The sequence below is a fragment of the Montipora foliosa genome, chromosome 2, assembly GCF_036669935.1.
Source record: "Montipora foliosa isolate CH-2021 chromosome 2, ASM3666993v2, whole genome shotgun sequence".
NCBI classification, from domain to species: Eukaryota; Metazoa; Cnidaria; class Anthozoa; order Scleractinia; family Acroporidae; genus Montipora; species Montipora foliosa.
In genome coordinates this window covers 64042931-64057930 of record NC_090870.1, presented here as the reverse complement: position 1 = coordinate 64057930, position 15000 = coordinate 64042931, and the positions used below count along the sequence as shown (strand labels likewise).

The following is a 15000-nucleotide window of genomic DNA, read 5'->3' as shown; positions in this document are numbered from 1 at the left end:
CTTATGCAAAATTTTGGTGGGACAAACTAAGAGAATTATGGTATTTTTGATATGGCTAATACATACTTAATTGGCCACTCCCCGTAGGGGCTTTTCAGGGCCAATGACGCACAATGAACAAAATAACAGAAAACAGCACCAAATGTTAAGAATCCCAACTAGCCGGAGGCAAACCAATTGGCTATTTACAAGTGCGGCCGAGAAGTAAAACCAGGGACTTCCAAAAACAAATTCAATGAGTGGTCAGAACGTGTCTTGAACCTGGGATCTCCGGATCTCAAGGCAAGCCCCCAAAGCACTTGGCCTCACTGCCTCTCCTATATCTTCTGAAGCCTTCTTTATTATGAATGCGTTTTCCAACCAAGTGCTTCACTTCAAAAAGTGGCATCTCCTTTGTGAAAGCGCCGCTCCTTCAAACTATCAAATGGAAGAAAAAGAAAGATCATGAAAGAAACAACGCTTTAGGAAAAGGCTACAGCGCGTGCTTAAAACAAGTTTAACTGAAGCTTAAAGGGGCTAGGTCTCGCAATTTTAGGCAATTTCAGCACTGATCGAATGGTCATAGAATTAACTAAAATATCAAAATAACTGTTCAAAACTATAGAAGAACTCTAACAAAACACAGGGAAGCGAAGAAGGGACATGGATGGGCAAAACTGGAGAGGATTGAAATGGATTGAATTTGGGTAAATTTGAAAACGTCGGCCCACCTTTTTTCAAGTTTATATCAGTCTATATCAAAGTGTCATTTACAAAGCTAAAAAATCATCCTCAGTTGTTATGTGGCCGTGATTTTGCAAAGAAAAGACTCTTGCTCTGCCAATTTGACGTTTAGACCTCATAATTAACAAAATTAAACAAAATTATCTGAAATAGCGTGACCTAGCCCCTTTAAGTCTGACTTTGCTTTTTCTCCTTATTAGAAAATTAACATGACAATTCAATGAGTTTCTAGTGCAGGATTTAATTGGCTTCTGTCAGAAAGGTCTACTCTACGAAATGCCGCCGCGAATGCTTTAACAACCTTTACTGAAAAATGAACTAATCGTAGTCTTTTTCTCAAAGATTTATACTTTATGGTATCGGTCAGTTTCCCCAATGCAAAATCTCTAACTCTGCCTCGATAAACAGTCAAAATAAGCCATAATGGGAGGTCCAAATCTGCGAAGGGGGATTTAGTCCCCCAGGGGTTCAGATCCAGGGGAGGCCCAAAATCGCAAGGACAACTGCAGGATTTTCACTAGCGACGCAAGCACAAGCGCACAAGCGGAAGCATAAGAGCGCTTATTTCACCTTGAAAACGGGCCTGACGCAAGCTTAAGTCAAAATTTTCCTTTTCCTAGGGAAGAAACCCAAGCACAACGCAAGCTGTGATGTTCGTCCAATTAAAAAGACCCGTTCCAGGTCCTACTCGCAGCGCCGCGTTGTAATAGAGAACATTAAACAAGTGAATCTTTGTGTCAGTGTCGTGTGCTTGTGCTTGCGTTTATGCTTGCGCTAGTGAAAACCATGCAGGCTTAAAATGATTATAGGGTTGGCTTCCTATATGCGTTTGTCTTGTTAGACACACATCTTTCCTTCTCAGCAAACGATTGGGGTCAGGCAAGTAGATTGTTTGCTGATGGTCGATGAGTTGAGACCATCCACTAAAAGTCTTTTGTGTCATACGTTTCTTCACCCTGGTCCTCAGAGGGTACTGCTTATCTTTGGGGCTAAAAGAAAGACATTGTAAACTGGACTCAGATCTCATACAGGTTAGATAACAGATGAATATGTTAGCAAAATCTTTTTTTACCGGTTGATCTGCTGCTCCAGTAACCTTTTTTCAAACTGCAATAATCAATCGATCTTCGCTTCACAATTATTGTGTTTGCCTACAAATTAGAGCAAGAATGTAATTAAAAACATATTAAGGGCGTTCGTCGACTTCCAAAACCATTCCTTTCTACTAACTCTACGGAAAAAAAGGATGATCTACATTCATTTTTTCCACCTTCTGTCTTGTTAGTCCTCACGTATGAAGTTTATGTCCTTACTGGTGACAAGCTTGGTGCTGGAACAAAAGCTTTAATAAAGTTAACAGTGTTTGGAGAGTATGGCAATTCAGGGGAGAGGCCTCTTCTACGGTCACGAACACACAGGACCAAGTTTCAGAGAGGACAGGTCAGTGCCAAACTTTTTGTCTCAGGAGTCCTGTCATTTCAGATCAAAATTGTTCAAGAATCATTCGTTTTCTCCCGCATAAAATATTCCTGGGCAAACGTTTTGATCATTTTAAGTATGTGAAGACAGTAGCGGATCCAAGGGGGGCTACACAGCCAACGTTTCCAAAAACATAACCCTCCTTGTACTTGTACATATTCATTGCCGTGAAATTGACATCTTAAATTCCCACGACCTGCTCCCGTCTGCCCTTGTAGCAAAGTAGAGCAGCGGTGATCTAACCGGAAGGCCGTGGGTTCAATTCCCACCATGGTCCGAGTTTTTCTCTGTTTTTTTTGTGGGCCCAATGTTTTACGAGACATCTGGTTTGTCTCTTCTACTGGGCAAACCTGCCCAGGGGGAAGGAGCACGAACAGGACTCGAGGTCCTATGCGAGGTGCTCCACCCTACCCTATCCAGACCAGAAAGACCAGACCACAACACCGGGAACTACATGCCCTACTCTTTACGACAAGTGTGCGGGCTCTTTTACGTCCCACAGGATTATGAACATTGAAGGGTTGTGAGACGGGACCTCCGGCTTATCGTCCTTATCCGAGAAGACTAGAGAGTCTAACCGTTTGAAGATGTAATTACAAAGGCAGCACTTTCTCCTCAGTTATTTAAAGACCCTGAGTGTTGGTCCGGCCGGAGATGAACTCACGACCTCCCGCGTGACAGCCCGGTGCTCAACCAACTGAGCCACCGGTGCGCAATTCCATTAGTAGGGCTAACGCTCACATGGTATACCTGGGTAGGAAAACAAGCACTTCCCATTACCCTCCAATAGTTAATTACCTTCCGATTACTAGTTCGATGCCCTACCACTGAGCTAAAGGGGCCGATCGGAAAAATTTGCTACTTTGCAGGAGTCGGAACCTTAACGGCGACCTTCCGATTACTAGTTCGGATGCTCTACCACTGAGCTTAATGGGCTAATCGGAAAAATCCCATGCTCCTCTGCAGGAGTCGAATCTACGACAACCTTCCGATTACTATTTCGGACACTACCACTGAGCTTAAGGGGTCGATCGCAAAAATTTGCTACTTTGCAGGAGTCGGAACCTACGACGACCTTTCGATTACTAGTTCGGATGCTCTACCACTGAACTATAAGAGACCCGTGGGAGCCAGGCCATTAAACTAGGATCAGCTGACAATTAACCCGCTTTACTGTTAGCACTGAAATTGTGGAAACGGTTCATTCTTGCTACTGAAATGAATTACTGAGATGGAAATTGTTAACCCTATTAGATGAAACGAAGAGAGGATTGATCACAATATTCTTTTTGCTTGTTTTGCACGTTAGTATAAGCGTCGATCAAGTTATCTCTATTCTCTCTTTAGGTGGATATATTTTCCGTCGATTCCGTTTTCCTTGGAAAATTGTCAAGTATTAGAATCGGTCACAGTGAAACCAAGTTAGGTAAGTCAAGATTATGGTATGGTCTATAATCTGTAGAATAGCAGTTCGACAAATAATTTCAAAAGGCGGATGGTTCGACATTCCAATGTCATCTTTAGTTGTACGGTTTGGATTTAAATTTGAAGTTACGTAACAACGTTGCAAAATTACGCTAAAAATTACGCTTTACAAATTGAATCGAAATTGTGCGAAGTTTGAATATTGAAATTCAATCAAGAAAAATCATAGGCAAAAAAACGTGAACAAACAAAAAGTGAAACATACAAGAAAAATAAAAAAAAGGAAGAGTGTAATATATGTATCACAGAACTGCACGGCAAGTTTCCGGCCCTTCTAACGAAGAGGCTCACCCCTTCTGGCTACGAAATATTTGCATCTTTATTTTCAAGTCGTTTCAGCACTCATGCAGCATTTTTTGCTTTGATATTTTAAGGTTACGGCTGGTTTCTGGACAAGGTTTTCATCAAGGAAGGCCCGGAAGCAACGCGAGCCTTCGAATTTCCGTGCTACCGGTGAGTAAAAACTTTGCAAATATTGTTCCTTTGACGGTTTTACATTCCTTTTGTAGAATTTAAACCTTGCTGACACAGAGGAACAGTATTTTCCTTTCTACTGGCTTTTTCCTGCCTTTGTTCCTGTATTGCTCTACGCGTCTCTTTCGTAACATTTTTTTTCTTTAAATTACAGATGGTTATCATCACGGGACGATGATGGACAGATTATTCGAGACCTTTCATTGAGCGATGTTTTTCCAGGTAAATCAAACGTCAATCTCTTGGTGGATTAAACTATATTCAATTGTACTTGATTTTGACCCAGTTATGTTGTTTTATGAATGATGAGCGATTTGTGTATCTATGCTATTGCCGAGTTGAGAACTTATTGTTTCACGGTTGTTTCAAGTTCCGACAAGTGTGCTTCAAGAGCGGAGAACACTTAGTGGCGAGTTGGCTGGCTAATGGCGGGAATTCCGGTGGCGAGATAACTGGTAGCCTACTTTAGTCGAATAGCTCTTCCGTTAACTCTACTTTCTTTCCCTTTATAAAAAGCGTCACATCTTGTCGCTGCTTTACCAAGAATCGACGAAAGACGAGGCGACGACTTCTATAAGAGCATCAGCGAAAGTGAGAGCTTCTCAAGCGGTGAGGATGATGATGTTCCCATTCCTGAATTGCGAGAAGTGAAAAGTAAATCGAGAAGAAAGGAAGAACCGCTCAAAGTGAAGCCTCCAGTACAAGCCCCACCGCCAATAATAGAGAAAAGCAAAACCAACAAAGATGGCTTAGTATCAATTAAGGCTGAAACCTTATTTGATATCAGCGAGAGAGAAGACGAACCAGATGACGAGAAGTTTTTCGAACCCGAAGACGATGAAGAAAGCGAAAGCGAATTTTCGGACTCTGAAAAACACCGATTAGATAAGGAGGATGTTAGCGCGAATGAAAGCGAACAAGAAGAGAAGAACAAAGACGTAAGCTCAAGTAGTAAAAAACTTATTTCAAACGCTGTGTCATCGTTTTTGGCGGGTAAAGAGACCGGGGAAAAAACAAAGCTGGAGTCTGCAAGACAGGAATCTGGGTCAGAAGAAGAAGAGGAAGAAGAAGAAGACGAGGAAAGTGAAGTAAAGACGAGAATTGAGAAAGAAGACGAAGAGGATAAAAGCGATGGGGAGGAGAAGGAAGAAGATGAAGAGGAGCAGAAAGAGGATAAAGAGCCGAAGGCTGAAAGAGAGGAAATGAGAGATATGGAAGACGAGGAGGAACCACGGGTGGAGTTTACTGGAGACACGAAACCACAGGTCAGTATTTAAACTGAAGAAATACACAACCGAATGAGCCTATCATGCACAAGGGCAAGACAGGGGAGAGAACACATCCCCGTGCCGCACGAGGTGAAAGTTATTTTGGTCTCGAATTTTAATGACGTAATTAAAACTAACGAATCACGTGTCTTGCTTAAAATACCCGCGCATCATGACCGCGGGCTAACTGAATTTAGATTGAAAAAGAAATTATCGGAAGAGGCCCATTTATAGTGGATGTGTTCTCTCCTCTCATCCTTTCTGGCAAAAGGCAAAGGAAGCGCATACTACCGGCTCTAGCGCAGAAAAGCTCGTGTCAGCGAGACATCGTTAGTTTTTGCCATAGACTGTAGCTGAGGATATGGCCAATCTCGACCCAGAGCTCTTCTCTTGACTGAGGGAGACAAGATCCGAGGCTCTGGTGACGAGAATGAGGATATGGCGCAAGGTCTCAATTGAGGTCAGCCACTAAAAAAAAACGTCTCAAAGGCGCTTTACAATGATCAATTTACCCCCAGCGGACTGGAAGCATATACAGGCGCAAATGGCAGCCACTTCTAAGCAGTCCATGCATGTTGGTACTCATTTTACCGACCTCGGAAGGATGGAAAGCTGAGTGAACTTTAACGGGAAAGAAGGTCGCCAAATATTCCACTCTCGGCAGAACCGGGAATGGAACCCGGGACCTAAGGGTTGGAAGGCAGAGATCTTACCACCGCGCCAACCCCTCCGCTAAGCGCAGCAATGAAATAAAAAATAGTACAATTACTTTTGAAACTATTGCAAACCACCCCAAGATAATGAAACACGGCGTGTTTGAAACTCATTTATTATACTTTTCTGTTTTTTCCTTTTTTTTTTTTTCAATAGCATGAGCGTGAGCGGCCTGTTTCTGCTCAAAGTGATGAATTTGTCGAAGGCTTTAGAGCTGGTATTCGCGCTAGACACGAGCAAGAACGACAACGTCACAAAGAATCTATTCATGAGAGCGAAAATATCCTGAGAAAAGGTTTGTTCTTGGGTGTATATTTACGGCTTTTGGTGGCAGTTCGGTATAGTATTTAACGCACATCATTCTCGATCTTGTGGTCGAGGCAAGACTTTGCCCGTAAAGCAGGGCTATAGGCGAGTGGTTAAGGCGCTGTTCCTGGGATCAGATACTGCTCTGACCTCTAGCTGAAGTACCGCAGAGTGGTTTGCTGTTCAACTTCTCGGCTGCACCGCTTGTAAATGGCAAACTGGTCCGCCTCCGTCCACTTAGGATTCGTACTGATTTGTTTTCAGAGTGTCGAAAGTAATTAGCAAATTGCTTTGGTTTATGATTACTTCACTCAGTGATTGGTTCAAAGTTCTCGCGCCAACCAATCAGAAGTGAAACCAAAACCAATCGTGGCTTGCGCGTTCACATTTCCCGCGCGTGGTGTCGGCTGCATGTAATTACTTCGAGTTTGATTGGTTTGCTGGATTGTCTCCATCCTTTTTGATTGGCCAAATTACTTTGGTTTTGGTTTTACGACACTCGATTGAAACTCGCTCTATTTCAAGAATTTGTTTCATTGGCCCTGAAAAGCCCCACAGGGGAGTGGGTGGTCTGTTAAGTAGACATGCATATATACATGCACAAGTTGTTCCTTGTATAAGTTATGTTATCGACCTTCAGATTTGGCTAAGAATACCGGGTTGAGTGTGAGTTCGTGATTAACCACCCTTAACCGACAAGCTTTTCGACCTTTTGTTTTTGCTATGGAAATAGACCTTATTCCAAAATGGCCGTCAATTAAATATTCTGTTGTTTTTATTCAAATTCGCCCTTGATGCCTCGTTCTTGAGCTGAAAATTCAAAAGAATATTTTGCCTTGAACGAGGCGTCCAGGTCTAATTTCAATAAAAACAAAAGAATATCTAAATGGCAGCCATTTTGGAATAAGGTGTATTTTGTAATGAAAATTTTGCTTAACGTAGGGATCTGATTGGATGAATTTCAGCTTTGACGGGATTTTCATATATGAAACTTGTTCCGCGGCATGCAATGCCTGTCGGTTGAAGGTGTGCCATTAACATTCCATGCATTAGCCAAACTCAGACAGATAAATCCTGAGTATTACGTGTCCAATTCAAGTTATTTTAACTTTGCTCTCTTTGTAGGCATTTCTATTCACGATGCCGCCAAGACTGGAGATATTGAGCGAATCAAAGAACTGATAAACGTGATGCCAGAGGTGAAGAACAAAGTGGATGAGCGGGGAATGAACGCGCTTCATATAGCCGCAGCCAATGGTAGGCTGGACTGTGTCAAGTGGCTTGCAGTTAGTGGTGTAGACCTGGCAGAGGAGACACCAACTGGTTATACCGCGATGCATTTGGCGGCCATGAATGGGCACGTCAACTGCATGATGGTGAGTTGAAGGAAAAAAACGCTATAGCGAAGGTATCGTTGACGTCACTTATTGTCATTAATGTGCCAACCAGAGCCTGAATGTCTGTCGAGACAAAGGGTCTTTTTTCCTGTGGTTGGCACATTTGAATAACAAAAGCAATGTTTGTAAACATATATCATCCCTATTGACAGCGATTGACAGTCAATGTCATAAGCATCACAGTGGTAGTCAAAGTAGAGAGGCGCGCGTGCGAGTTTCGAGACACGCGAGGCGACATCCGTGCTACATGGGCTACGAACAATCTGGTGTGTTCCAATTATGTTGCAACCTTTTTTTGTTGTATTTTTAGATTCTTTCAGCTATGGGAAGCACATTAAGTTGTAGAACAGTGGATGAGTTCACTCCACTCCATCTTGCCTGCATGAGGTAACCCGTTTGTTATAAAAGGAAGTTGCCACATGGTTGCTTGAGGATATATATTCAAATATTTTTCTTTGGAAAGTGCAGCAACACATGATGTATTTTTTAAACAGGCGTCCGAGTGGCAAAATAATATTTTGGACAACGAAAAAGAAAATTTGCATGTTGAAGCCACCATGAGTTTCTCAAGCTAAGAGGAAACTAAAGTAAAACTTAAAGAGTTAAGTTACAGGGAGTCGATTTTGATGAGGGACGAAAACCGGAGTACCCGGAGAAAAACCCTTGGAGTCAGATTGAGATCGACTGAAACTCAACCCACATGCGACCCGAGGCCAGAGTTAACCTGGGTCACAGAGGTGGGAGGCGCGCTTGATGACCACTATATGATCTCCCCCTATATGATCTCCCTCTGTATGATCTCCCTCTATATGATCGCCCCCTATATGATCTTCCCCTATATGATCTCCTTCTGTTTTCTATGCTGTTGTTTTATGTCTGTAAAAACCTATAACCAAGTCAAATAAATTATTTCAAAACCTCGAACAAAATTTGATAAGCGGCCGTTGGTAATAAATACAAACACAAAGAAGCTGAAACTAAGTGGCGGGAAAAAAAAACCAGGGCGGGTCTGGACATGTGTTTGGGGCCTCCCGTACAATTTGTTTCAGATTATGAAAAATACGAGTGAGTTAACTATTAAAGCTAGTCGTTAAGCTATACAAATCCGATATATTTGTCTTGTCCTGTGTTGTAGTGGATATATTGAGTGTGTCAAGTGGCTTGTTACAAACAGAGCAAAAGTGGACGTTGTCGATAACAACGGACGGACACCGCTGGACATCGCCGAGGTAAATCTTGCATTTTTACGTTTTCTGCAGCATACAACTTGATTGAGGGTTTGCCAAGTAATCAAGGTTTTTTGTCTCGTTATTGAATCTGGGACATTTTGGTAACCGTAGTTTCCCGACCAAGTTATTCAGTTTCGAAATGGTCGTCTTGAAATAAGAATATTTAATTTGTTCACCATTTGCAGTATATTTTGAACGCTGCATGGTTTTAAAGGAACACATGTAAAATGTTCTAAGCAACTGGTGTTAAGTATAGGTAACCATGTGGTGCCGAGTGAAAGTAATGATTGATTTCACAAGTGTTTTCAACGTTTTGATAAAGTTGCTTGAATAGCGTCATGATGAGACCATCTTCAAAATGGTTTTGAAAACAGGAGTGAAATTAATCCTTAATTTTACGAGGAACCCATACAATTACTTTTTTATAATTTAAGAGGGCCAAATTTTAAACTTTGCAAGCCGTTCAAGTTCAGTAAAGAGTAGTCGATTTTTCTCTCTGCCGCCCATTTATTGAAAACAGAAAGCCACAAATTTGCATTTTTTCTAGTGTTTTAGTGATCGCTAGCAGTTTTTAATTTGTTTATCATCTCTTCGTTAACTACACTGAGCGAAACGCAGGTAAGCTGAGTCATCCATTTTGTTGACAAAATTCACCAAATTTAGGAACCGTAACCAAGGAACGAACTAACCGGTAGCATTTCAGTAATACGGCCTTGTGTTCCTTGTATTGAGGAAAAAAAGCCCTCCTCGATTGCCAACCAATTAGAATTGAGTAATTTGGCCTTCTATGTCATAAATATTGCACGTTGAATACCGGAGTGCTTGCCAAGAAATGATTGTTCTTAGTGGTTGCTGTTTCTCGATTTTAGGAATATGGGCATGAAGACTTGGTAAAACTCTTGAGAAAATTTAGTAAGTTTGCGAAGTCTTCTTTTTTCTGTTAGCCTGTTGTTTTATTTTGTTGCATGAGCAAGAAATTAACGGTCCAATTTTGTGTTCTTCAGAAAAAGAGTTGACACGACAGGATAGTACACTCGTTCAGCTGATGACAAGCGAGAGTAAGAGAAGAAAAAGGTTAGATCGAGAAATACAAGACTCGAGGATCGCACAGTGTTATATTCTTTTCATCCTTTTTCTGACGAAGTTGTTCACGAATGTCCTTAATGCATCATATTATTTTTATAAAATAATCAGGATATTACGCGCAATCTCATTGGTCAATAGCTGTGTTTAGATGAGAGTATGGAAACACGGCTGTGACATTACACGAATTTTGATTGGTTATGTCAGACGCGCGTTTTGATTGGCTGGTAGGAAATATGAGCGTGTATCAAGAAAATCTGTTTCAATCAAGAAGTAAAAAAACCAGCATTTTCCTTCATTTATCTTCAATTCTCGACAGTTATGCAACCCGAGACGCAGAATTCTCCCAACTCCCCGAGTGTTTAGATGAGGCTAGGGAAATACGGAAAACCTCCTCTATTGCTTAAATCGCAACCTAAACCCTAGGAGGGTGTGTTTTTCTTTTCAATACCACTGGTGGCTGTCCATGAGCCTGTACGAAGTTGTCAAAGAAAGGCCAGTATGTGTCAAATGGCTCTTACTTTGCTCTTGCAGTGTTGATTCTGTGGGCAGTGATCAAGATGGAGTGCCATCTAAAGTGTCAGATAGTGGAGTGGGTGGCCTCGAGAGCGGAGAGGACAGCTGGATAAGTGATACCGAGGTCAGTAAAAACCAACGTCATTCCACTAGTCCTCAACCCGGGACTGGATTAGTCATGGTGAAGTGTTGTTTCAGTGTTGTTTAGGGTTGGCCACAATGAAAAGGAGTAGGTTTCGATGTTTCACTGTCAAATTTGTAGCTGTTTTAGTCAGGTGTCCGTTATTAGAGGTATACATCTTCCACATTGGGTTTCTTCATTAACACATAGGAATAAAAGATATATTTTCGAACACCATTTCGTTTGTTTTTCACACTTAACCCTTAACTTCCCGGCTAACATAGTCTCTCGCGTGACGATTCTTGGCAAAATGAAAAGCTCTGCGGATCCAACCGTTTCCATTTATACGCAGCCTTCTACAACCGCGCGTGAAGCAAACCGGTTTTGAAGCCGGTTTTACCCGGAATTGAGTAATAGGCATGAGCAAAATAATGCAGAAAATCGTGCGGTATATTTTGAGCCCGCGGTACCACAAGTTCAAAAGATTTCATGGAAGAACATAAAATCTTCCATCACAAAACAGCCTTTAGCGACGACATATGAGAAACGCTCCATGTTTAGAAGAGTCCAATTCGCCCCTCTAAATGCGTGGATTTCCGATCAGATATGTTCATGTGAGTCTATGAGCCTTGCGGGCACAATGTTAAGACGAATAAAGCCTTCAGCACTGCATTTAAAAAGACGAAACTGTTAAAGCGGTTTTCAATTGAGTGTCGAAAGTAATTAGCGAATTGCTTTGGTTTATAAATACTTCACTCAGTGATTGGTTCAAAGTTCTGGCGTCACTTTTTCAACCAATCAGAAGTGAAACCAAAACCAATCGTGGCTTGCGCGTTCACATTTTCCCGCGCTTTGTGTCGGCTACGTGTAATTACTTCGAGTTTTGATTGGTTTACCGGATTGTCTCAGTCCTTTTTGATTGGCCAAAGTAATTACTTTGGTTTTGGTTTTACGACACTCGATTGAAACTCGCTCTAAATGAAAGAAAATGTGACTTTGAAGTGAGAGTTATAGACGAAAGATAGAAGTGTCGATCCTCGCACTTCATGGAAGCCACATCCGGCTTGCGATGAAGACGGTTTGTGGTTCGCGTAGCCCGGCGGACGTAGGCGGAGGTGTGCAGCAAGCCCGGCCTTGTTTAACGGGATCCATGACCATTCAGGTGGCTGTAAAGTGATAATTGACTTCATTTTCCGGAATGGAGTGCGAGGATCACTTCTATCTTTCGAGAAAACTGTTGGTTTATGGACGTATATATGGTGTCATCGTGACTCAAATCAGAGTTGCTAGGTTACCGGAGCGCTTGGATTGGCATCTTAATTCGACAAGTGAGAGATCTAGGGTGCTTACCATTTAGCCAAAAAATCCGGAAATTTCGGTTTGGGGTCAAATGGAAAGGCAATTTTCCGGAAAATCTTTTCGGAAATTGTGGACAACCTCCAGAGGTAGTCCTCTTTTTCCGTTCGGAACGGAATTCGCGAAATGCTCTTACGGTCTCTTACCATTTGCGAGAATCCTTCCGTTTCCAGGCCCTTTCTCACAAGATCGAGTAAAATATGCGGGATGGAATGCTGTGTAGTAAATGGTAAGCGCCATTCTCATCCGGTTGGTCATGAAATTCGGAAAATCGCTTACCTTTATGCAACGATCATTCCATCCGGATTATTTGGCTGAATGGTAAGCACCCCTAGACTCAGTTATCAGGAAAACTCTTAAATTCTGAAAGGGAGGGGGGGGGGGGGGGGGGGGGGGGGACTAAAAATAATCTCGTGTACTCTTGTGCTGGTTGCCGTAACTATAACATAGTTATGAACTTTCCCAGCGACCCACCACTTATACCTTGCCATTGCTCTTGTTGTCGTTTTGACCTGCCTTGTTCATTCAATGATGAAGTGATATATGAAATGAATCATATACTGAACTGCGGATATGAAATCAAGTGAAGCTATGATTCTCGCACTATGAATGCAATTTTAGCAATTGCGTGGAGAAGCGTCGCACCGGCATCGCGAGGTCACGGGTTCAAACCCCGTTAAAGTCCTGAACCTTTCAGGCTTCTCCACGCAATTACTAAAATTTCGTTCCTAACTGCGACGATCTTAGTTTCAGTTGATTACCGGTACATATCCGCAGTTCAATATATGATTAATTTCGTATATCACTTCATCGTTGATTCATTTATCACGGGGACTTTTTGAACCCACATATGACCAGCTTCCAACATCAGTGGCTTCATAGCTCAGTTGGTTAGAGCGTCGCACCGGTATCTTGAGGTCACGGGTTCAAACCCGCTTTGAAGTCCTGAAGTTTTCGGGGCTCTCCACGCATTGCGGTGATAACTGCGAGGATCATAACTTCACTTGACTTTTTGATTCAACTTTTTTTGTGTATTTTTTTACCCAAAAACTCGCATATTTTCTGATAATAATGATACCAGCTTTAACGGAACTTTTGTAACTAAGCAGATCAGGACTTGACAAAGATCTTCCGATTTGCAGGAGGACGTGACAATGGAAGGGATGAAGGACACGCGACCAAATTCTGCGTCGAGACAGCGGCCCAGCTCAGGAAGGGAACGACCCGATTCAGCATCACGAGCCAGAACTGATTTCATAACTACAATAGAGGTGGGAATTGACGTTGGTAAAATTTTACGTGAATATTGATTGGTTTCAAGAGAAATGGATTGAAAAGTATCTTTGGTGCCCACGGTAAATTTGTCAGAAAGAAAGCAGGCACTAAATATCAGTCATTATGTACCTCATGCGGATTCGCTCGCGTCTTAAAAAGACGTCGTAAAGTCCCTAAATATCCCTTGCAATTCAACTGACATAAAATGGAGAAATTTTAAGTCTTTGCATATTGCGTTTGTTGCGAGAGCGTTCTTGAAATGTGTCTTTTACAAAAAAAAAGTTGTTTCTCTGTGGCAGATAAGCAACGTGAAAATTATTTTGTTTTATTTTTAATTTGAAAAGAAGTAAACGTTAATGTTTGGTCTGATTCAGTTTTCCCTCACTCTTTTCTCCTAAAAAGAGTTCAAACCGTCGATGCGGCTTAATCAGCACAGAAGTGATGTATTTAACGATTATTCTACGAGGACGCGCTGGATATGAAGTGATAGGTAACCAACGAGGCGCGTAGCGCCGAGTTGGTTATAATCATTTTATATCCAGCAAGCCCGAGTCGAATAATTGTTTTATTAAAAACTTACTCCAGGATCAATAACTAGATGCCACTGAAACATCGATTTCTGCCTCGGAAAATTCCGGTCCAAGACGGCCTTTGTCGGCATTTTTTCTCAGAGCTGCAAAACTGTTTTCAGCTCACTTTATTGCAGACGCATTCCTTGACCATATTAGGTAGAGCAGGTATATGAACTGATAACCTGTGTCCGGCGAGCCAATGAAAATGCTGGAAATCTGATATCCGTAGTTCATTTTTTAATAAAAGGGAATATTCTTTTTGTCATTTTTTCAAATGTGATCAAAGATATCAAAGAAACTCGCGAGAAGAAAGGAAATGATCATTACAGTTATGAAGCAACTTGAACACAGTTGCGAAAGAAGCCTGGAAAAATCCAGGCTTGAACAGGGCAAGCCTGGATTTTTTCAAGCTTCTTTCATACAATTTTTTCTGTCAGCTAGCTCATTGTTGAGGCTCTCCCAGGGGTTTTTGGGAACAAGGCAACATGGCTAATTTGAACTGGGGAACAGGGGAACAATGTCAATATATTTTAGGGATAAAAAGCTGGGAACAAGTTTGAAAGTAATTTCGGGAGTAAGGGAACAAAAGCAAATGTTTAAAGGAAACAAGGACCCCCCGGGGAGGACCTCGTTGTTGTTTTGCAAAATTTGCCTTGCGGCAACCACAGTACGCCCAATGAAGTTATCACGTTGATGTGTGAGGTTTAAGATGACAGTTAACGTAGCTCACTCTACCATTGTTCTCACAGGACAAGAAGAAGAATTTTGAAAAGCAGCGGAAGAAAATGAAGAAACGAAATTCAAGTTTCTTGGACAGTATTAGGATGGAAGTGGAAAATGATGAAGAGTTTTAAAGGTGTGGCTTAAGCAATACCGCAGTGGTGTCAGTTGACGCTCATTGGAGGACCGTGAGTGTCCCAGACAAGCTTTTACACTGAATTCGTTAAGCACTGGATTCTTGTGTGACGTCAGTCCTTGGGCAACATTTTGAGTCTTTAGGAA

At 41.9% G+C, this 15000-nt stretch overlaps 1 protein-coding gene across 2 annotated transcripts in view; it reads left to right on the top strand.

Annotated features, from left to right (window-relative positions):
• The window catches only part of LOC137985384 (uncharacterized), a 30903-nt gene that overhangs the window by 14020 nt on the left and 1883 nt on the right, over window positions 1-15000 (top strand). Inside the window, exons 11-24 of one of the 2 annotated variants that reach the window (XM_068833001.1) lie at window positions 2009-2163; window positions 3550-3628; window positions 4062-4140; window positions 4316-4383; window positions 4678-5426; window positions 6300-6438; window positions 7575-7825; window positions 8157-8233; window positions 8982-9075; window positions 9945-9987; window positions 10080-10149; window positions 10693-10798; window positions 13294-13422; window positions 14748-15000. The exon at window positions 14748-15000 is cut by the window's right edge and continues 1883 nt beyond it. In XM_068833001.1, coding sequence (XP_068689102.1) covers window positions 2009-2163; window positions 3550-3628; window positions 4062-4140; window positions 4316-4383; window positions 4678-5426; window positions 6300-6438; window positions 7575-7825; window positions 8157-8233; window positions 8982-9075; window positions 9945-9987; window positions 10080-10149; window positions 10693-10798; window positions 13294-13422; window positions 14748-14852 — 2144 coding nt within the window. In that variant the 3' untranslated portion in view covers window positions 14853-15000. The remainder of the gene's footprint in view (window positions 1-2008; window positions 2164-3549; window positions 3629-4061; window positions 4141-4315; window positions 4384-4677; window positions 5427-6299; window positions 6439-7574; window positions 7826-8156; window positions 8234-8981; window positions 9076-9944; window positions 9988-10079; window positions 10150-10692; window positions 10799-13293; window positions 13423-14747) is intronic. The other variant, XM_068832995.1, reaches the window with a different exon arrangement.